The following is a 24172-nucleotide window of genomic DNA, read 5'->3' as shown; positions in this document are numbered from 1 at the left end:
CAGTCAGACGTTTCTTGTAGTTTTTTTATAAGGTTTGCACACAGTTCAGGAGTAATTTTGACTCACTCCTCTCTGCAGATCATCTCCAAATCCTTAAGGTTTTTAGGCGTGCATTTGGAAACACGAAGCTTCCACTCTCTCCATAGATTTTCTATGGGATTGAGGTCAGGAGACTGGCTAGGCCATTCCATGACCTTGATATGCTTCTTATGGAGCCACTCCTTTGTTTCCTTGGCTGTATGTTTTGGGTCGTTGTCGTGCTGGAAGACCCATCCACGACCCATTTTCAGTGCCCTGGCAGAGGCAAGGAAGTTGTCGCCCAAGATTTTGCAATACATGGCCCCGTTCATCTTCCCGTCAATGCAGTGAAGTTGGCCTGTGCCCAATTTTGGTCTCATCTGACCACAGCACCTTCTCCCAGTCTCTCTCTGAGTCATTAATATGTTCATTGGCGAACTTGAGGCAGGCCTGGATATGAGCCTTCTTGAGCAGAGGAACGTTGCGTGCACTGCAGTGTATTACCAATGTTTTTTTTGGAGACTGTGGTCCCAGCTGCCTGGAGATCATTAACCAGCTCCGCCCGTGTAGTTCTTGGCTGATTTTTAAACTTTCTCATGATCAATGAGACTCCATGAGGTGATATCTTGCATGGAGCTCCAGGCCTAGGTCGATTAACAGTAATGTTGTACTTCTTCTCCTTCCGAATAATTGCACCAACAGTTGTCACCTTCTCATCCAGCTTCTTACTTATGGCTTTGTAGCCCATTCCAGCCTTGTGTAGGTCAACAATTTCATCCCTGACTTCTTTAGACAGCTCTTTAGTCTTGCCCATGGTGGAGATGTTGGAGTGTCACTGAGTCTCTTGGCAGGTGGCCTTTTACACAGGTGACAATTTGGGACAGGTGTCTCTCATGCAGGTAACAACTTCACTGAGATTAGGGTGTGTCAGTGGTCTGTGGGAGCCAACATTATGTCATGGATTTTAGGGGATCAAATACTTTCCCTCAATGAACTGCAAATTATTATTTATTTAAATATTATTTAATTTTCTAGATTTTCTTTTTGATATTCCATCTCTCACTGTTAAAATGAAGCTACCATAAAAATCATAGACTGTTTAATTATTTGTCAGAGTACAAACTTTCAAAATTAGTGGGGGATCAAATACTTATTTCCTCCACTGTATATGTTTTCATATATGGCCTGCACCTCAAATATGTTGACATCTTACATCAAACTCTGTTTCCAAAATAGAGAGAGACATTTTCCATGGTACGAGCCCTTTAATACAATGGAATCAAACGCTTTAGTCCATATAAAGCCATTTGAGTGAGCAGGGCATGTGTGTGTGTACACAGGTGTGTGCTCACATGGGTGGAGAGATGGACAGAAACACACCCAAATTGCCAAAGAGAGTCTGAGAGGGAAGCAGCCACTGCAGAGATTTGGTCATATAGACGTACAGGTGCGGGGAACAGGACAGTGTCGGGTTCTGTGTGGACTACGAGGTAAGGCATTCCCATATGAACATATTATTTGTTTGTATATTGTATTTTGTGTTAGGAATTTAATGCAGGTATAATTTCAATATAATTTCAGTATAATTCCATGTCCGTGGACCTTGTAACAGTCCTTCAAGTTAAACTTGATGCTGCTTTATGTAATTTTTCTGTAAGCGTTCATTCGCCTGCACTCAAATTATACACCTGTTTAGGAGGCTCATCTACTAGGAGTACTACTACTTAGACTACTTAAGCACATCATGTTTTTTATTCTTATTTAATGTGCAGCAGAGCTATCAGAAATGCCCTGGCCTTTGTGCAGCTCAACTGATACAATGCAGGGGGGGATTATGAAACTAAGCCGTGTAATTCATTAAGCCTTGTGTAAATGCCTCTCTGTAAGTGGCACCTATTGTTAAGCACTGTGTCAATACCCACTGCTGGCTAATTGAACAGCAAACCAGTCTTTCTAGAAGGGGTGTACACAGACCGACACAACACACTCTGCTCTCTTCATTCATGTGCTGTACTTTGGAGAAGCATATGTTTGCTTACTAAACCTTCTAAGGTCTTGTGGGCCGAAAGCAGCATTATGTGCTATTTATGGAAAGACAACACTTCAGGTAAAGGGATGGGCCAGGTGATCATAATATGCTGTACTGTTATGATAATATTCATTCTATTACAGGAAGATAATACCAGGGACAGCTCATTTTCTATGTACAATGTGTTGCTGCAGTGTATGTATTTTTCTACGGCTGACTCACATCATTACAAATAACTAAATAAACTCTATGCACTGTATGGTTTGACCAGCCCTGATTTTGGCCCTACTGTACGAAAGGTGTGATACCTATCGTAACCCATTAATTTTTGCTTGTATGCTATAATACCAATCATTCACAAGGTATGAGAACTCGTGTTTGCTCTGTATGACTAAGCACTTTATCTTATGTGGCCTTCAGCCGAATTCCATGGCTGAAATGGTTTAAATTTGGGGTGGTGTCTGTCTCCTACATCCTGCTGGAGCTCCAGTGTGAGTAATAAAGCAGCATTATGTAGAAATTGGCATTCCTTGTAATTTGCACTTTAAGCCACCTCTAAAGGACACACATTACACATGCATTTCTGGACAAGCTGAAAGATACAGAACTGTAACTGATGACAGAATCATACGGACTGACGCCATACAGTAATATTACAGGATTTTACACAAATATGATGCAGATTATGCAGCATTACGAAGTTCTCGTGAGCATTTTCCTGCCTCTCCAAAGTTACTTAGTGTGCTTAGCAGCGTGCCAAACCTGGACTGGAAATGATAGAGAAGCTATTCTCACTACAAGATGCTACAAGTCAGTGTATGTTATGGCACAAATGTTACATAATGTTGCTTTAAGGTCCAGGCCCTGCCTCTTGTCATATACAGACAGCATCTGAGAAATATGTAGTCCAACAAAAAATTAGAAAACCACCAACTGTTTTGTTTTGTGCCTCTGTGTGTTCTTAAAACTGTGGTAAAACAGTAACTCATGCTCCAGGCTATGTATTTGTAAGTCACTTGAAAAGTTCTTTTATGAGGCATTAAACCCTTCAGACATCTGGTACCATTCACCACCAGTGTGAACAATTTTGACACTGTATGCTTCTCTTGGACAGAGTGTTTTACACCAAACCACTCTAAATGACTTTGATTACATGTTAATGATTGCATTATAAAGCTATTTTGAAATGTTGATGTCATTTAAACCTACTGGTGTTCCCCCGTTCCAATTGTATCGACTAAGCTGGGTTTCGGAAACCAGGTGTTAAATTGCTTTACCTATCAGTATTTGTACTGAAAACTGAACACATGGATATGTATGTCTTTGCAAACTATGCTTACACAACATAAAACTGAGAACATTATCCATTCTTCATATTCCTTCTTACACTTTGATTTCTCCTCTCAGGAATACAGCAGGATGACTGAGAAAGTTCTGGACGCGTTTAAAAACATCAGCTACAAACCTGGCCTCCAGATATGGACCATCAATGTGAGAGAAATGCAGATTTTCAGACCTTATTGTACTGTTAGGAACTAGTTTCAGTGTTACATTATTAAGTGCAGATACACTTAAAAATTGCATTCCTATGCATATATTAGTTCCTAAAAGGTTCTTGAAGAGTCTTCACATCCATTAGAGAGCCACAAAGCGGTTCATAAGTGGCAAAACAAACCCCAAAAAAACACTTTTGGGTAGGAAACAAACTCAGTGACGATGTGACATGCTCTCATTATCTGCTTTGCCTGTATAATCATGCCTCTATTTTGCCTCAGAATATGAAAATGGTTCCTGTGCCGGAGCAAGCCTTTGGAAGTTTCTTTGAGGGTGACTGCTACATCATTCTCCATGTGAGTAAATCTAAGACAGGTCACACTGCGGGTGTCCTCAGAAACTCCTCTTCTGATTGTGGGTCAGGGTTTGCAGAAGGCTCAGTGCTCCAGCCGTGAAAAGTCAAGACTAATGAGAGTCAAAACACCTCAGTCCAGCTGGCTTTGGCACTGTTTGGGGTCATTTGTTAAGGTTGCTGGTCTTATGAGGTCAGCTCAAAGGGTTACAGTGTTGGCTTGCAATGCCAGAGACGTATGAGTCTATACAAGATATATATATAGCTTTAGATATAGATATAATAGATATATATAGATCTATATAAAGGTCTGTATAAATATTTTGATTCGTTTTCAAATCTGGGGGAAACGTTAGTGACTGTCAGGGGTCCTAAAAAATGTTTTGGCAGAATTTAATGGTGAGGCTCAAAATCCCAGGCAGCACCCCTATCTCAGATCCTTATCTTTACAGTCTATTTCAGTCTATTTAAATATCTGTCGTATGGCTCCAGGTTTTCAAAAAGATTTTGGTTTCTTTAAACTGTGGTCATTTCTGTGTGACTTAGGGAAGCCATGATTCATCCCACTCCATGGATATCCATTACTGGATAGGAAATGGGTCCTCTCAGGATGAGCAGGGAGCAGCAGCCATCTATGTGACCCAGTTGGACGAGTACTTGGGTGGCAGCCCCGTTCAGTACCGGGAGGTGCAGGGCTGCGAGTCGGCGAAGTTCAAAGGCTACTTCAAAAAAGGCATCATGTGAGTGGAAGAGCTTGTTCAGAGAAGAACATATGGAACAGCATAGTGGTCTCACATGTTCTCCACCTTCTCCATCCACAGATACAAGAAAGGTGGAGTGGCGTCAGGGTTTAAACATGTTGAGAGCAATGTGTACAACATCCTGCGCCTGCTGCATGTCAAAGGGAAGAAGAACATCACTGCCACAGAGGTTAATGAGGCCATTCTTTTGTACCATTAGGCCATTACACAGATAGCCTAAATGAGGCCTAAATGGTTCCCTCTCCTTAAATGTAGCTAACAAGTATATAGCCTACCACTTAGCATCACGCAAACTGCGTGCCTGATCACACACTTTCCTCAAGCTTGTTTGGAGCTAAAGTGTGTTTACTAAGCCATGCAGTTTGCTCAATGCTAACTGGTGGGTGTTTTAGTTACTTGTTAGCCACATTAGCCTAATAACTCCATATTTGATTTTTTTTTTTTACTAAACTATTACCGTAGTAAGTATAAATGCTACACTTTGGTGCCCAGTGTTAGTTTAATTAGTCAGTACTTCTTACTGTGCCTGATTCTATTTGTAGGTGGAGGTGTCCTGGAAGAGCTTTAACACTGGGGATGTTTTCCTGCTGGACATGGGCAAGACCATAGTGCAGTGGAATGGGCCTCAGAGCAACAGGGGGGAGAGACTAAAGGTGATCTGAGCTTTCTTTTGAACTTTTCATTTAAATGTGATTATTTAGTCGTTGCTATGGGATTTACTCTCATGTACTCTTCGGGACATTTGTCATGGAAATCAATGGAAACCAATGTGTTTATTAATTTTTTTATCATAGACATCTAAGGTAGATGCACCTTTGGAGTTTATGGGTTAAGGGTTTATGATGTCTGTTCCTCTCCTCTCCTCTCCTCGGCAGGGCTGTCTGTTGGCTCAGGACATCAGGGATAGGGAGCGAGGGGGGCGAGCACGGATTGGAGTGGTTGAGGGGGACAGAGAGGACGCCTCCTCAGAGCTAATGAAGATGATGATCTCTGTGCTGAGCCAGAGAACCGGGGCACTAAGAGACGCTGTACCTGACGACACACCAGACCAGTTCCAGATTTCTCATGTCAAACTTTACCAGTAAGTACTCTTTGCATACTCAGTGACCGGTGATTAATTTAATCCTTAACGCTTTGAAACCCTTGGAAAATAGAATTGAAAGAAGTTTAATTTCACTTTTCAGCCAAAAAGAGAAAAGTTTTTTTGGTGGCATTAGGAAAACTGAATACACACACACAGTGAGAACACGCACATATGGAGCGATGGTAAGCCAATTCAGCACCCAGGGAGCAATTGAAGGTTAGGTGCCTTGCTCAAGGGCCCCATAGCTCTGAATGTTGAAGGAGGAAAAGATGGTGTTTCTTCACTCCCCCCAGCCCCACTTCTTGCCAGTAAAGGGGATCAAACCCACAACCTCCAATCTGAAGCTCTTTGGACCACCTCCACCCCCTTCCTATTAAGTTGAATCCCTACTTTCAGATCAATGTATGAATCTCAGTACACTGATCCATTTTCGCATGTTTTTACAGAGTTTCTGATGCCAGTGGTCAGCTCATAGTGCAGGAGGTGGCCTCTAGTCCACTGACCCAGGACCTGCTGCATTCTGAGGTGTGCAAAATAAATTTGTGAATGCTCCTGTCATTCACGTTGCCTCTGTAATACATGCTTCCAGCTCTATAGCGCACTCACTCACTCACTCTCTCCCTCTCTCCCTCACACTCTCACTGTACTCTTTCAGGACTGCTACATTGCAGATGTAGGAGGTTTGTCTTTGTCAGTGTGGAAAGGCAAGAAGGCTACCTTACAAGAGAGGCGTTCAGCCCTGGAACGAGCCGTGGTAAGTGTGTGCCTGTGTGTGTCTATTATCTTTACATTTGACAATGATAGTATTTTTGGAAACGATACACCTGTGAAATCATGAAAATCTTAATGACTGCACAAGAACTAAACCTGGACCCAGTCTTAGTCTTAAGTGGTGTTCTAAAAAATACATTTTGGGGGGAGGAACTTGCCTAGAGCCCCTCCTCCCAAATCTAACGTCCTATAAATTTCATCTCTACCTTGTTCATGTGTCTACGACAAGTCTTTGCAACCCTTCACCACCCCGCCTCCCCCTTTTACCTGTTATCTATCATTCCTGGCTCCACTTATCAGAGGGGGACTGGCTTCTACCACAAAGCAGAGGCGACCTGAACTCCAGCCCAAAGTCCTCTAAGATTACCCTTCTATTACAGTCATCTCCCAAAATCATTATAAGCTAGCAAATCATGCCCATATCATGGAAAACTCCAGTCCATACTGTCCATATATGAAGGATTAAACATTGTGCTGTTCCTGGTTGTCAGAAGCAAATGTATCATGGTAACGTCCAGTGGATTCACACAGCAGAAAGGAGCTTAATCCAACTCTGTTTTCTAGGGTTTCATAAAGGCCAAGAACTATCCCCCATCCACCAATGTAGAAGTAATGAGTGAAGGTGGGGAGTCTGCCATGTTCAAGCAACTCTTCAAGTCCTGGAAAGAGCCGGGACAATCGCAGGGTCTGGGGATCTCCTACTCTAGAGGCAAGATAGGTAAACACATCCGCCACCGTATTACACAGCAGATACAACTGTTGCGATCATGCTGAAGCAATAGCAATAGAGAACTCAGGTGTTCCACTCTGTTCAGAGGCTAGATGGTGCTCCAGAATGAATGTGTCCATATGGAACTGTTGTGCATTATCTTCCATATAAAAACCATCGACCTTCCAGTTCTAGGACTTTCTAACACTGTCTGATATTCATTTCAGACGTTAGTAAGCAGAAGCTTGCCAGCCAATCAGTGTGCGGTAGCCAGAATGCTTGCAAAAATACTGGTGTTTTGTGTAATTTAGTTTAATTTAGTAGTTTTTCTACTAATTAAGGGATAATCCTAAATGAAAAACAGTATAGATATATTATAAACATATTTAACCTTTTGGCCCATTCACCCCCATACAGTAAGAACTTACTTGGGCACACCCTCCTGTGTACATAATTTCTTTGGTATATTGGGAGGAATAGAAAACCAAGCATCTCATAAACTTGCCCTGGAAATACAACACAAGAGCACGAAAGTGTTACTGGAAATAACACCACGGCTGTGAAGTGTTACTAGCTGTGTTAGGAGTGTTACTATCACTGCTATCATATATGCTAGTGACGTGTTTCTTTATTGCTGTTAGTATACAGAAACCTCAGAGCTCAGTGACCAGGAGGGATGTGTTTTGGATCAGGTTCCCAGTTCAGCAGTGTTGGGCTGTCCTTTAATTTATGTATTTATTTTGAAGTACTACTATATTCATGTTAACAAGGGTTATTGTGATGATGTAGTGATGTTATTAGTAATAACATGCCCCTGGCCTGTTTTGAAGCTGAACTGTCGGGGAATTCTGTTTTTTTTTTTGTTTGTTTGTTTGTTTGTTTACACTGTCCTAGTTGTGCAAGCAATTTTACCTCTGTGCCCTACAGCCAAAGTGGACCAGGTGAAGTTTGACGTCATGGAACTTCATGCTGAGCCAAAACTGGCTGCACAGGAGCGCATGGTGGATGACGCTTCTGGAGAAGTCCAGGTGTGGAGACAAGCCCACTGATGCTGCATATAATGTGGCATTTATATATATATATATGTAGACAAATATGTAAATGTCTACTTACACTTATTTTGTACACTTTATCCAGATTTGGCGAATAGAGAATTTGGAGCTTGAGGAGGTGCCACGTGGAAGTTATGGGCAGTTTTATGGAGGAGACTGCTATCTAGTTCTGTACACCTACAACAGAGCCAACAAACCACAGTATATCCTCTACATGTGGCTGGTGAGGACACACTCATACTAAACTAATACACCAGCTTTCAGCATAAATGTTGATTTAAATGGGCCGGCAAAATCATGAAAGCTTACAGAAGGTGGGCTTTCAGAAGTAAATCCACTCCCACTTTATTCAGTTGCAAAAGTATATTCTGTGGAATATAAGGACATTAATTTATAAAATTATATATACACCAATCAGCCATAACATTAATGCCTATTATGGAGGACAAGGGAACCTGTTATGTTGGTCCTCTTTGTGCCGCCAAAACAGTTCTGACCAAGGCATGGACTCCACAAGACCCCTGAAAGTGGCTTGTGGTATCTGTCACTAAGACTTTAGAAGCAGATCCTGTAAGAGTCCTGTAAGTTGTGAGGTAGGGCCTCCATGAGCATCAGTGAGCCTTAGGGCTGATCGGTGTAATTAAGAATGTAGAACTTACTTTTATTACTCTTATGATTTCCAAAATTCATTTTCATGTGTGTGACCTACGCATATAGACACTAATACTAACACATTATACATTCATGTCATCCAGGGTCGTCATGCCACCCAGGATGAGATAACTGCATGTGCGTATCAGGCAGTAAATGTGGATAACAAATATAACGGAGCTCCGGTTCAGGTCAGAGTGACCATGGGCAAAGAGCCACGCCACTTCCTGGCCATCTTTAAGGGAAGACTCATCATCTACGAGGTAAAACTCTGTCTGACTACTCTGTCTAACTACAGCAGTCATACAGATGGAGATATGATTGTATACACATCGCACTGATTACACTACGGTACTGACCACACAGTCCATTCATCATTAAATTTTGAGACAGTAATGAAAGAAACTGTCAGATTCACTGCTGGAATCACAATATGTGATGAGGTGTAGTGTAGAGTGTAGTGCCTGCAACCAAGTCAGTAGTCATTGTAATAAGTGGGAGTTCCACAAACTCTCTGCCCTACTGTCTACTGACTCTCTGTATTACTGAAGTGAATGATTTCGTTGTCCATTCAGGGTGGCACGGGAAAACCGGGTGTGGTCAACCCTGACCCCGGTGCCAGGCTTTTCCAGGTCAGAGGAACCAGTGAAATAAACACTAAGGCTACAGAGGTGCCGGCCAGAGCCTCTTCTCTCAACTCCAATGACGTCTTTCTGCTCAAAACTGACCTGGTGACTTACATGTGGTACGGCAAGGCAAGTCTCAACATCGTTCAGTTTTCATCGTCTAAGTGTGTTTCTGTAACAGGAGTGTATAAATGCATCACGATCTGACGGGTAAGAAAAAAGTGCTTCAGGTTTGAAATGTTATGGATCTTGGATTTTGGTCGTGTAGGCCCTGGACCCACTGTGACCCTGATCAGGAAGATGAAGAAGAATTTAAAAAGATGAAAAAATACTCTCATATTTTAGAGTTTTAAGCGCTTTATGAATTTTTGAGTAGAGCTTTGTTACTCTTTCTGGCACCATGGTCCTGGAGGAACATCATTCCGCTCCACTGTGTACATGTACACAGTTCAAACAAATACAGCCTATTCACTTGCCTTGAAAATGAGTTGATTAGCTGATACACACTGAATGCTGGTTGTTTATTATGTTTATTTTATGGTGTATGTGGTTGTGTGTGTGTGTGTGTGTGTGTGTGTGTGTGTGTGTGTGTGTGTGTGTGTGTGTGTGTGTGTGTGTGTGTGTGCCTTGACTGTTCACAGGGCTGCAGTGGTGATGAGCGGGAAATGGGAAAGACTGTGAGTGATATGCTCTCGAAGCAGGATAAGCAGACCGTGATGGAGGGGCAGGAACCACCTCAGTTCTGGGTGGCTCTGGGTGGAAAAGCGCCGTACGCCAGCGACAAAAGGTACTAACATCACGTCATCAAACACACAGTGCGAGATGTCCTTTAATGATGAATAATTTTAATTATTGACATTTTGAGCAATAACAGTTAGACACATGGAACCTAACTTTGGTCTGCGTTTTTGACTTTTTTGGGAAGGGATTTTGACATAACAGCAGGAATCATAGGTGGACATTATTAATCATTTCTTTTGTGCATTATATTGCATTTTTGTAATAGACAGTGACAGCTTGGCCATTTGAACTTTTGCCGTGGTACATTCAGAAATAGGCCAAATAATAGAGCATCATGCAAGGGTATCATTATAAGGTGATGCAAGATCAAAAATTCACATGATGAACAAAAATGTGCAAAGGCTCGTCCTAACAACATATCCAAAAGGACAGCCAGGTGTTATCAGGGGAAGCTAGTGAATACCACTCTCTTCTCTCACCTCCACCAGGTTGGAGAGGGAGGTGGTACTGCATAGCCCACGCCTCTTCGAGTGCTCCAATCAGACGGGCCAGTTCCGTATGACCGAGGTGGCCGAGTTCACCCAGGACGATCTGGACGAGGATGATGTCATGCTGCTGGACACCTGGGAGGAGGTAATTTTGTGTAAAACCACTTTTTTTTTTTTCATGCTTTGCATGTGAGTATGTGGCTCTGTGGCTGCTACACAGAAGGACATGTAGCTCATGTAGCATTTTCCCCACAAAGTGGAGGCAATGCACTATTAGGAAACTCTCATATCCACTGCCACATAAATTTGCTAACAAATAAATCAGTTCTTCCATAAAGTGACGGTTCAGGCAAAACCAAGATTCACAAATCGTGCCTCCAGCACCAGCTCCACATTTAATCGGACAGCCTAGACATGTACGGTGTCTGAAGTTTGCTTGATATTGTAGTTTTTTTGCTGCAGCTAGCAGACTAATGTATCTAACACACACACATATTATCTAGTCCTATTTTACTGCTAACAGAAAAAGAACCCCCCCGGCACCTCCCAGAGCCGTAGAGCGATGGAACTGTGTTCTCTGGAATGATGGTGCTCCATCTAGTACTTCTGGGAGTTGTTGGGATGTGATGGGGTGGTGAATTCTCTTGATTTCAGAAGAAAAAATAAATGAGCAGGTGTCCTAATAATTTTGTCCATATAGTGTATGTGTTCTCTAACACTGTAATCTATGAAATGACCAAAACAAATTCTATACAGACAAATTCTAATTTGAAGATTTAAGTCTGAATATTCTAAATAATTCATTTTGAGTGAGAGGGAAATTTGTGAAAGTTGGTTATTATGAGATTATAATGTCTTATTAGAGGATGTTAAGGCCTTACAAAAAAATGAAGGACTTATTATGAGATTTAAAATCCTTGAACATTTAAAGACCTATCTTACTGTCAGGGCATAAGGCCTTATGAGACGATATTAAGGCTTTACTTGATGATTCTAAGGACTTTGATTTTAAGACCTTGCTTGAAAGTATAAAAGCCTTACTGTGAGTTTCATGGTCTTTGTAGATTTTAATATATTACTGAGAGTTTCTAAGGATTTATTATAATCTTTTAAGGCATTGCAAGAGGATCCTAAGCTCTGAAGATTCTGAGTAAACTCTGTGCTTGTGTTGTTCCACTCAGCTCTTCCTGTGGGTTGGCAACTCTGCCAACCAGTATGAGACTCAGGAGTCATACAAGAGTGCTGTGGAGTACCTGATGACCCACCCAGCTAGGCGGGACCCTGAGACACCAATCATAACTGTTAAACAGGGCTATGAGCCCCCTACCTTCACAGGATGGTTCAATGCCTGGGATTCGCACAAGTGGAGTGTGAGTTGGTGTAATGTCCAAAACTGTCCAGTAGGGGGTGCCAAGATGTAGTAATCACACACAACACAGTGCAAGAACTGCACATAGTATTCCAATGTAAAGTCACAGTTTACAGATGTGTTTAATGACAGAGTGTGTAATTATCCTTTTTACAGGGTGGATTATCGTATGAGGAGATGAAGAGTAAACTGGGAGACTCAGCGTCTGTTACACAGATTACTATGGTATGTGATCCATTCAGTGTATTAAAAACCTGCACTGACAAGCACATATTTTATTACATCTCAATCTCAAAATACATCTTATATCCTAATCTACACTTTTGTTAGAAAATGTGAGGCTAAAACATAACTTCTTTGGTATTTGAACCACTTTAGGCCTATTAGATACTAATGCTTATTATTCAGTAATTCTTTAATGATAGCAGTGAGGAATGAAAGTCTGGCTCCACTGGTGGGTCGTGAGAGTATAAGTGATCAGTGCTAAACCCCTAGTCATATAGTCAGGTATTAACTGAATCTAACCAAACTCCCTGTAGAACCTGAGTAATGCAGCTGTGAGCAGGACGTCGGTGGGCGGTGACTTAATCGACTTTGCCCCTGGTGGACCCTTCAGTGAAAACTCTTCACAGAGCTTTAAACCCCAGAGCCCTGTGAGCCCCTCATACGGCTCCAGTGCACGTATAGATGTCTCTCCCTTCAAGCCTTCAAGCTCCAGCACACTGAGTCCTGAATTTCTGCTCAATAAAGCTCCCAGTGAGCTGCCTCAGGGGGTGGACCCCAACAGACGAGAGGTGAGTATTGAGCAATGTGTGTTGGATTATATTATCTGTTTGATAAAAACTGTGTCTAGAGGAGATTGTTGTTATCCTATGTTCATCTTGTATTTTGTTAATTATGTTTTCTGTGTGGTTTTATGTACCAAAAATAGCCGTAATACAGCTTAAGTCTTTCTTGTAGGCCTTACAGGAGGCTTTTTAGTGCCACACAGTTAAAAACCTATTAGTAAGGCATTTTAATCACACAGTAGGGCAGTGCTGGGTGATTATAAGGCTAGATAATAATGTAGTAAGACTTTAAAATCTTTCAGTAAAAGGTCTTACAGTCACACAGTAAAGCCTTAAAATCTTAAAAACTTTTTTTTTCAATGAGGTTTCAAATGCACTGTATCTGTATTCATTTATTCCACTTCCTCTCCTCCCTTCATTCTTGCTTACTTTCTTTCCATGTGGCACTGTTTGTTTCAGGAGTATTTGACCGACACCGACTTTGAGAGCATCCTGGGCTGCTCCCGAAAAGATTTCCAACGCTTGCCAAAGTGGCGCCAGAGTGACCTCAAAAAGAAGGCTGGGCTTTTCTGAGGGGAAAATAAACACATCTCTTTTTCCTAGTGGGTTCATAGGCTACAAAGTATAAAACTGTTAAATACTACATACATTACAATATTTTCTCTCTGAATCTTATGTAGGGATGCTCTTTAGATGTGCTGCAATAGCTCCACCATGTTTCTGATAGATACATTAAATATATGTTTGCTTTGTGTAAATGCTGTCAGGTATGTTGTTACATAGCGGTGCTACATTGCAATATATTCATACCCTCTTGAGATTTCCCAGAGTAAAATAAAGTAAAATAAACCTGAGCAAGCAATACATAAAGAGAAGGGTAAAGGGTGTACCAAGGATGGATTCATTTATGTAATATATGCACAAGAAGTCAATAGTTAATCAATATTTTCAATAATAAATCTGTATGTGGCAGATCATTATATATACAATGATTCTAATATAGGAATAATTAGTAGGAAGCTATAACTTAAAAATGTTAGAAAGATAAACAGACCTGTAGATTAATATAAAATAAATTTATTTTAATAACTTCCTGTTATAGCCAATATATGACTGATGTTTACATCTGGCTACTTTTAGCTCTCTAGTTTAGAGTATTCAAATCTGCATTGTTTATGCTTTTATTGTACGTAACATATCTCAAAAAACATTCATAGGAAAAGTGATTCCAAACCTTTCAACAGTAATTGACAAACAGTTGGATCCAAGGTTTACTCACTCCTGCTCAAATTATGTTTTGATGATTTTCTTTCAGTGAAAATAAAGGTACCAATCCTCTGCAGAAAATAAACTGCTATATACAATTTCCCCACAAAACAGAACAAAATAAGTCAAGTCAAGTCAAGTCAAGTCAAGTGGGTTTATTGTCATTTCAACTACATACAGAGTACACAGTGAAACGAAACAACGTTCCTCCCGGACCATGGTGCAACATAGACAGTGCATACAAGACACAAGTGCAACACAAACAAACAAGTGCGGACAGACAACACAACACAGTACAGACAGAGGATAATAAATAATGACTGTAGTGTGCAAGTTGTGCAATGTGTGATAAATAGAGTCCAGTGAGGTAGTAAAGTTATCAGTGCAAATGCTTGTGCAAAAAATGCTTCCCATGTTATCTGGGATAAATGGTTGGAAAGAGGGAGAGAGAGAGAGAGAGAGAGAGAGAGAGAGAGAGAGAGAGGGAGAGTGTAAGATATCAGTTCAGGAGTTGAGTTGTGTTGAGGAGTCTGATGGCTTGGGGGAAGAAGCTATTGCAGAGTCTGGTCGTGTTGGACCGGATGCTGCGGTACCTTCTTCCTGATGGCAGGAGGGAGAACAGACTGTGTGAAGGGTGGGTGGAGTCATCCACAATGCTGGTTGCTTTGCGGATGCAGCGGGTGGTGTAAATGTCCATGACGGAGGGGAGAGAGACTCCGATGATCTTCTCAGCTGTCCTCACAATGCGTTGGAGGGACTTGCGGTCAGAGGCTGTGCAGGTCCCAAACCAGGCAGTGATGCAGCTGCTTAGGATAGAAAGCAATAAATAACACATGAAATTTGGAAAGGGGTGCCAAAAATGTATGTACTGAATGTACACTCCCCCCGATTGTATCGGTTTATACGACCTACTTGTTTTGGAAAAGCAAAGTTATAGCAGGTAAAATGAAAAAGTGTGATCTGTTTCACTGAAGCTCGTGTTCAGAGGACTTTCAGGTGAATCTGATGGGGCACACCACCAAATACAAAAATTCTGACATTCATACTTAAAGTGTTCACAGACTCTCGGAAATCTGAACAAATCCATTATTACATTTAAAACTGCTGAATGCTTCGCTTAGCCATTTGATACACAAGGCTCTGAACACACTTGTAGCAGGGTGTGAATATGGCAATAAGTCGAACGATGATGATCTTGCTGTGCCACTGCAGTCTGTAATGTGATGACCAATAACCACAGTTCTTGGTGTTGACTAGAAGTGACCGTTTATAAGAACTATGGTGCCAAACATGAATTATTAATAAAACAATCACTGATCATTTCTGTGTTTTATTAAGTTTCTGTTTTATACAGCGTGTTTAATGTATCAGTAAAGCCAAACGTCTCCCATCAATGCTCATAAAAGTAGTTTACTATTTACAGATAGAGATGAACAGACAGACAGCTGTATGGCTGAGACTATTATGCAAATGTCTGATAATAATGAAATATCATGATGACAGTCTGGGACCAAAGCTGACCCAAACACTAATGAACAGATAAAAGCCTAGATGATCATTATAGAAAACAACATGCCAGTAGTGCTATAAATTATTACTAATCAGGGCATTTTAGAGTTGATTTACATGTAAACAAATCAATATACATAAATAACACCGGAACCACATTAACGGACAAGTTCATGTACAAGTAGTGAGCCTAAAAATCTTATTATGATCCCCTGTGTGACTCATGGTTACACTGAAAGACACAATGCTAACATTAGAAAGGAACACACAGTAAGAATGACAGTGTGCAGTATTTCAGGATAGATTTTTTACAGGAACGGATCATATTCCTGCTTTATTTTCTTAACGATGAACGACAATATTGGAATACATCAGTTTCAGCAGGTAATCCTTTTAGCACTGGACAGATGTTTAGATTTAGCCGGTACTTTAACCTGTATTTCTGAACTCACATAGTGCAAAATGTTTAGGAGATTGTTCTGCAGGTTATTCCAATAATGGCATTTTTACATTTATGTATTAGGACTGGTATCAGCTGATATGTACAGAAAAATATCAGATAGAGTTTCCATATTGATGCATGCCTGTCAATATCCATATCAGCATTCTCTGCTGATGTTCATGCTTTTCAGACATAAACCTGCACTACATGACTTTTATTTTGTTAGGAATGTTTCGTTTGAGTATTCTGAGAAACAACTCAATGTTCTTGATTATTAAGCTAATCTGAATTTATTTTAATAAGAAATGAACAGAAATGGTTAACTCCATGTCTAGTGTAACCTGAGTAGATTAAATACATGCAAACCCACATTTAAGAGACATTCACACACCTGGGTAAGCTTAAAGATACAGGATTATATCAGATTACAAAAGATATACTCACATTAGAAACTTCCTCACACCATTTACAATTCTCTCTCATACACACACGCACACGCGCACACACACACACACACACACACACACACACACACACACACACACACACAGGCATGCTTGCAGTAAAAAAAAGGCTCTTTTGATAAAGCTAAAGCTTTAAATAGTATATTATACTGTAAATTAGGGGGTTTAAAATTGCAGATATAAAATTGCAGATAAATTGCAAAATTGGTACTTCTCATTGCTGAGCATTTCAGAAACAACAGAATGTTTTAGTGTCATTTCATAAGGAGGCAACGGTACAACTTCTTTAAATCTCTTTAATGTAAAATAATTTTTTGTTAGTGTTGTAAACAAGGACCCCACTATACCCCTAAAAAAATAGTAAATACATATTTAAAACCACCGAGTTTCAAGCTAGCAATGAAAGTAAGGCCAGTGTTTACAGAAGCTGATTTCAACCAGGTGAAGGAGGGAATCTGATCATTGCTTCCTTTGCATTGCATTGATCCTTTTCTTGGGAAAAATGTTGAAATAATGATTATTTTCTAGAGATTTTAATTTCAGATCTTTTCTTGAAAGTTTGATATTTTGTCAAACTTGTCCTTTATTAACTTAAAACAATGTCCTGGTCAGAATCACTTTAGTAAGTCAGAATTCTTAAGGAAAGAGCATCACTTATGTTGGAAATGTTGACTGTTTTGAGTCTTGTACACAATTCAAATATACTGCAAACAGAGGGATGGGGCAATTTTCCTCTTACCGGGTAGAAATGAGCTTTGCATTCCCATAGTACTTTAAATCAGCTAAGTAACCCCCTGTAACACCCCTATATGGCCCACATCATTTCTCTGTTCCACTGATTATGTAAAGTATTGGCATATGTAGCATTAGTCAGTTAAGTCAATGAAGTCCGTCATCTGAAAGGTAATCGGGAGTCTCCATGGTGATGGGCTTGATTTTGGCACTATGAAAACGGTGATTGTTCTGAAGCACAGCTTTGCAGTGGTAGAGGCTGCAGCCCACACATCTTTAGGCATCTATAGCCAATATATGAACGAACAGTCTAGCTGAAGAGATTACATCTCCATTCTGTGTGAGTAGAGGGATGTGGCGGTATCCTGAGGAAAAACAAACAAAAAAAAATCTGCATCAACACAACTGCCATATGGGAACATGGGAATATCTTCCATTTGCCGTGCATGTGTTAGGTGTACAGATCTACAGCAGAGGCCCGTGCAATATTTTATACTGTGCACAACTTGCTACCTCACCTCAACCTAATTGAAGTGCAAGAGGCTTTTCTTTTATTGTATTAGTGGATAGTATTAGTGGATTTGGTCTTTTATTAGTCTATAATAAATTAGTTAGATATATTATGACATTATGCATGAATACATCAAAGAATCACATCCATTTGCTTTCCAGTGTAACAAGTCACTGGGAGTCAGCTTTACTGACCCAAGATGTGAAGTGTTATACACTAAATTATTTGCAGCAAATTTGTCATTTTTATTGCATCCAACTGTTCAATTGCATCAAAATGTATCCTTTTCATATAAAATACATTACTTTTGATGTATGAAAAAAGCCTTCTTAAGATTTCTACTAGTTTAGAACATTGCCATGAGGATTTGATTGCATTCAGCAACAAGAGTGTTCGTGAACTCAGGATGTTGGATGATCAACACTCCACCTCATCCCCAACTCATCCCAAAAATAATGAAATCATTCCAGAGAACACAGCTCAATACCCCTCTAGCCTCTACCTGGTATTTTTATTATTAGGCATTAGTCATGTTTATCTGTTCTCTTTATCAGTTTGAGCTGTGTGTGTGTGTGCATTTGCACAATTGTGTCAGCAATGGGTGAAACTTAAAGTAGCTGAATGCATTCATTAGAAGAGGTGTCCACAAACATTTGGGCATGTATGCTGGAGGAACTAAAATGTTCATTAGCACGAAGCTACTTTCTTACCAAACTGCATGCTGGTGAAGGGTAGAGTGTACTGCCCAATAAAGTCATTTGCGGAAGCTGCGTCATAGTCCTCCACTACGAAGCGCACCATGGCCAGCTCAGGTACATTAATGGTGAACTGAAAGTTTGTATTCCATGTCGGATTAAAACCTATGAACAGAAGGCATGAGAACAGTTTACAGAGCATTCAGCAATGCATAGCTGAAGCAACATCTGCCATTAAATACAAAAGAACAGGATTTCTCTTTCCATTTGGGTAATAAAAAAAACTGGGAAATCGGATTTTCCTTTCTGACACTTGCCGTTATTGTCGATGTGTGGTGTCTGGGCGCTGGCTCTGTCTGCTGGAACTCCATAAATATCCACTCTCACAAAAGGGTCCACAATGGACTTGGGTTTGTCCTTGTTCAGTTTGGGAAGCTGCTGGGCTGAGATTACCTGAAAAGACACAACATGGGAGCTTTTACTTTAGATTGGTTCTCTGTTATTAGACCTGCCTGGGGTTGTTTATATCTATTTAGCGTGTGAAAAGGAGCGCAAAGGACCCAGTCTGTAAGTTTGATGGCAAAATAGAGCATTTAGCAACAGTATTATTTTTTTTGACCATACTAGACAAAGCTCAGCTTCTCTATATACAAAAATGCTTACAGTATGTATTGGAATGCTGTTCTAAGATAACTGTGTATTCTGAATTTGGGATTTCATAGGAAAAGCACAACTATTTTAGATTTTATTGTATATTAATGTAACAACAGGGCAGTGGTGGCTTAGGGGTTAGAGCTAATGCTGACAGGGTTGTGGGTTCGATACCCGGGCTCGGCAAGCTGCCACTGTTGGGCCCTTGAGCAAGACCCTTCACCCTCTGCTCCCCGGGCGCTGGAGATGGCTGCCCACCGCTCACTTCCCCTAGTTCACTAGTATGTGTGTGTGTTCACTACCACAGAGGAAGAAACACCTGAACTTTTAATGTACAAAGTCATTTTGGAGCATTTCTATTAGAAATAATAATTTCTATTATTTATCATAATAACAAAAATAGAGATACAAGGTTTTTGCCTGACAGCGACAAGCTGTATTAAAACACTAATTATGTAAAATATTCACGTCAAAATCAAATCAACTAAAAGAGCTATACTATAAATATGCACACCATGACATGGAGGCTCTTCCTCTGCAGCCAGGGCCCTTTAGTTAGGTTATTAGGATCAAACTGAGAATCGGGGTTCCTCATGAAATGTGGCTTTAGGATGTAGCCACTCTTCCCGTTGGGAAGGAACCGGCCTTGGTTCAAATCCATCTGCTTACAAGGAGTCTGGAAGTTCAGAGCCACTGTTCAAACAAATGAAAGTGAAGGTTAATATGAGAAATATTGTACAGCTGAGGTTCTACAGTAGGACTACATTAGAGAGGTTTAAGGAGCAATACACACCAATTTGGCATCCTGCGTTCCACATGGGCACAGGGTTGTAGTTGGAGGAGTCTGTCCTGGAGCCTGCAGGGTAGATTCTGCTAAGCTTCTTCATGTTGTGGTGCACGAATGCAGATGCTGTAACACAGAAATGGAGCAGGAGATGGCTGAATGAAGTGAAATGCACACCAGAACAAGACAGAAGAATGAAAAACTGTGTGTACTGAAATGGGACACACACACACAGGCTTGTTTGTATATGTGCAAATCTACGGGTCTATCTTTTCTTACACACAGAATAGACATGAACAAATACTAGATGTTGAAACACTGCTGTGTGGATTTAACTGCATTCAGCTACAAGGTGTTGGATGATCAGTTCTAGATCAGTTCAGCGTCACTCCAACTCATTCCTAAAGGTACTGGATGAAGCCTTATCTCTCTAAAGAATACCGTTCCACAGCTTCACAGTCAAATGCAAGGGGAGTTTTATAGATGGGTTGCATGTTTGGAAAACGTAGCCAGTCACTGGATTGTAAGGCAAGTCAACTGCAGCAACCAACACAGATTTCAGGAACCTGTCATCTAGCATCTAGCACCTAGCTAGTGCTTAGCACTGGGCATGGTGACCTACTCCATGTTCAAATTTTATTTATTTATTTTTTTTTTTTAAATGGAGATTATAAATTGTATGTGCAACTGAACGCCTCTGTGCAACGGGTGCACCTTCACTTCACCTTATTTTAACTAATTTTTGTGTGTAAATTATTTGCTTCCGAGTCCAGTCGGATGTTCAAAAGCACATGCATGCACATTCAAAAACAGAGTAAGAAAGGGTCTGCTGAACCATATGATGTAAACGACATAAAAAGAAGAATTACCTGAAGCTTCTGCCAGTTGCTTAGCTTTGCTTTCCTTAAAGGATGCCATCTCATAGAAGGACTGCTTCTCTTTTGCATGCTCAAAGCTGCTGAAGTGGACACTCTTGCAGTAGATGACCAAGTCGGACAGCTCCTTAGCAAGCTTCATCTTCGATTTCTAAAAGAATTTAGAAATAAGCCAATTTAATACACAATGAATGTTTTTTTTATCATTTGATTATGGCCTGTATTACACCAAATCAGCTGCAAGAAAAACACTACATTTAATTAGACAACATTCCACACTGAAACGCCTGGTGCTGAACTCAAATTCTATCAGTCAGTCTGTTGCACATTACTTAAATGTGGTATATGAACAAGCAACTCTGTCTTCTCTGACTTCCCACTTTATTCATGTGCAAACAGATGACCTGTTTAAACCATGGAAGATCCAAGCACCATTTTCATCAATCAGATTTTGTGCAACCCAGATCCTTTTTTTGGAAGATACCCTTTTGACTCTACAACATGGATCACCAAATAAAGGATGAGTTTAGTTTAAGGTAAAATGATCCAGGCGATATGCAATCCAGATTAAAATCTTGTGGTTTATTGGGGTGGGGCCTGTGGGAGATGCGTGTGTAGATTCCATATCAAGTCTATCAACCTCAGATTTGTAAATGGAAATGTGCTCTATTGCCTGAAACACGTTGTGTGGGTTTTGTGGGATTTGTCTGGCTTTGTGTGTGCAAATGACACTTAGAATAATAAAATGCTTTCCCCATGTTCTGGAACTGATTCTCTACCACTATTCTGTTTCTTCGACTCCCTCTCAGCAATCATATCCACACTCCTGAAAAGGTTCCCGTACTGATCTCGACACACAGTCATGACATAAAAGAACCACTTTTGGATCTTTAAACATCCTTTTAAGCAATCAGTGAATGAGATGAGAACTTTACTTCACTTGTGCATCCAAGAAAATAAATCTGGCCATTTTTTAAACACATTACTTGTAAAGTTTACAATATGAATAAAAACTAGAAAATAAAACAATCTGTTAAAATTGTTTATAAATAAAATGCTACTTATTACCACCTTCTCCTCTTTGTATTGATATGTCTGTGACGTACCGTCGGCTTGGTCTTCTGGTCATTCTCTTTAACTTCTGCAGCCTCGTCATCTTCAGACACACTGTCTATGTCCACAGTGTTGTTGTTGTTGAATGCTGCATCCAGCTTATTGAGACGCTTTCCTTTAACCAGAATCCGGCCCTTTAATTCCTGCATGAGGAAAACCACATTTAGCTTTACACAATCAAAAGCCTTCATATTCTTTACATCCATTTCTAAAGGCATGCACCTAAAGGCATGCACCACACAGAATTCTATAACAAAGCTTCCCTGAATCCACAGAGATTATGTGTATGATGATGATGATGCATAATATTGTAGCATTTCATTCTTTCTTATTAAAGAGTCGGATTAACATAACCTGCTTGCAAAATCACTGCAGTAATACTGTCAAATCTGGTTGGTGTGGCGCAACAGATAACACCACCCCCTGCCATTGCGTTACAACAACAGCATGTGGGAGACTGGGGTTCGATTCCCGGTCTGGGTGACTATGCTGCGCTACACCAATAGGAGTCCTTGGGCAAGACTCCTAACACTACATTGGCCCACCTCTGTAATACGAGTAACCTTGTAAGTCGCTCTGGATAAGAGCGTCTGCTAAATGCTGTAAATGTAAATGTAAAGATATTATTTACTGCTATATTTGTCTTTATCAGAAAAGTCATAACACCCTGCAATCATGGCCAAGTTTACTAACTGAAACTTAAACTATAGGAGTAAAATAGGAGTGTCTCTTTCCTTTTTGTAATTTAGTGTTTAGTATGAAGGTTAGTGTTTTGTTACAGATCCCTTTTGGAGGACAGCTTCAAGGCTAAAGTGTATTCGGTTACACTGATGCTCAGGCTTGTTGAATTTCTCTTTTATGTGGTTTTCATACTTGATTTTAACAACATCTCAAGTCCCTTTTTTTTTAAACACACATATTAATGATTCATTATTTTGACACTTCCATATCCTGTGTTTGTTAGCAATGTTGATCCCTTTGTAAACTAAAGCACAGGATATTAAACATGTCTTGGCTAACTGACAGCATCCAGGGTCAGTTTCCCCGCTATTATATAGCAGAGGGTGGCAACCATCCAAATGTTGATACCCCCTTTTATAGCAGAACATTCTCTACCTGGCTCCTTTCTACCCTGACAACTCCTTACTAAGCTTTTCAACTGTGCTAAGCGTTCAAGGGTTCTCAAAGAGGAAGACAGGAATGAAAGAGGCAGCAATTACAAATAGGAGAATTATAGGAATTAATAGGAATTAATTCCTAATCAATTGAGGCAGAATTGGGTCATGGCTGGAACAGTCCATTCTAAAATGCAACAAGAGGCATTAACATGAAAATAACTGCAGATTAAATAAAGCTGTTTAGCATTTACTAGCTTTTAAAAATATCATTTATTATAGCGCTTGCATTAATGATTATGTTTAATAATAAAAATCGATAGTGATGGTGCATGGAACATGGATAGTTGAACATTAATGCTAATCTGTAGTGAAGCTTCTATGTAAATGCCGAAACTGATCTAGTGTGAAAGGCCTGCGGCAGACGCTGAAAAAGACAGATCACAAAAAGCAGAATTACTTGTTGCTTAGAGACATGCAGTACCAAAGGCATAGATCTCACTGTTTTCAGAAAATTAGGACACACCCTGTGTGGAGGCTGTAAATATGACTGAAAGATGACTCCATGCTCCTCCTCATGTGTGTATGAGTGTGTTTTCTGCAACAACTTCTTCTGTAGGAAAAAGCATTCTTGTCCTGGGCCCACACCCCCAGGCCAATAACAAAGAATGTGGGAAGATCGCCAAGTAAAAGACAGAACACACTCCCAGAAAGAGAGCCCTTCTGCAGCTCTACGCAACAAACTCTCCACGAATGGAAAGCAAGCTATTGTGGCCCAATTTTACACTAAATCAGCTGTATTCATCTGCTAGCACTTCTAAGCCCCAACTCTTGCAAAAAGGCATTAGAAATAGCCCCCTAATCTGAGAGAAGGGGTCCTGCTTTTGACTTTTGATTACTAGTGGACTGTGTATTAAGTTTAAGGGTTCCATATCCTATTTTGTTTTATCCCCATCCACTAAGGTTTCTATGGATTAATGCACCAAAAATATGATGCATGTCATCATTCATAATCCAACCTCTCTTTCCCACTTACATTTAAACTAGGTGTTTCTGTTACTGTGCCTTTAAGACACATGTGC

At 40.4% G+C, this 24172-nt stretch overlaps 2 protein-coding genes across 2 annotated transcripts in view; one reads left to right on the top strand and one right to left on the bottom strand.

Moving 5' to 3' along the window:
* Positions 1–1382: 1382 nt before the first annotated feature.
* Positions 1383–15519, top strand: vill (villin-like). Its single transcript, XM_072688869.1, has 20 exons — positions 1383–1508; positions 3455–3538; positions 3823–3897; positions 4440–4633; positions 4715–4823; positions 5197–5307; positions 5530–5735; positions 6185–6263; positions 6394–6492; positions 7074–7227; positions 8146–8246; positions 8356–8493; positions 9026–9184; positions 9497–9676; positions 10189–10334; positions 10777–10921; positions 11958–12146; positions 12302–12370; positions 12685–12939; positions 13393–15519. The coding sequence occupies exons 2-20, from the start codon at positions 3467–3469 to the stop codon at positions 13504–13506; spliced, it is 2595 nt and encodes an 864-aa protein (XP_072544970.1). The 5' UTR covers positions 1383–1508; positions 3455–3466; the 3' UTR covers positions 13507–15519.
* Positions 15520–15521: 2 nt separating this feature from the next.
* The window catches only part of plcd1a (phospholipase C, delta 1a), a 31052-nt gene continuing 22401 nt past the window's right edge, over positions 15522–24172 (bottom strand). The window contains exons 9-15 of the mRNA XM_072688871.1: positions 21969–22118; positions 20857–21013; positions 19997–20113; positions 19718–19896; positions 18870–19005; positions 18568–18717; positions 15522–17711 (exon numbers count right to left, since the gene is read on the bottom strand). Coding sequence (XP_072544972.1) covers positions 17623–17711; positions 18568–18717; positions 18870–19005; positions 19718–19896; positions 19997–20113; positions 20857–21013; positions 21969–22118 — 978 coding nt within the window. The 3' untranslated portion in view covers positions 15522–17622. The remainder of the gene's footprint in view (positions 17712–18567; positions 18718–18869; positions 19006–19717; positions 19897–19996; positions 20114–20856; positions 21014–21968; positions 22119–24172) is intronic.

Source organism: Salminus brasiliensis, chromosome 1, assembly GCF_030463535.1.
Source record: "Salminus brasiliensis chromosome 1, fSalBra1.hap2, whole genome shotgun sequence".
In the NCBI taxonomy this organism is placed as follows: domain Eukaryota; kingdom Metazoa; phylum Chordata; class Actinopteri; order Characiformes; family Bryconidae; genus Salminus; species Salminus brasiliensis.
Note: the sequence above shows the minus strand (reverse complement) of the source record. Positions and strands in the feature narration are given on the sequence as shown.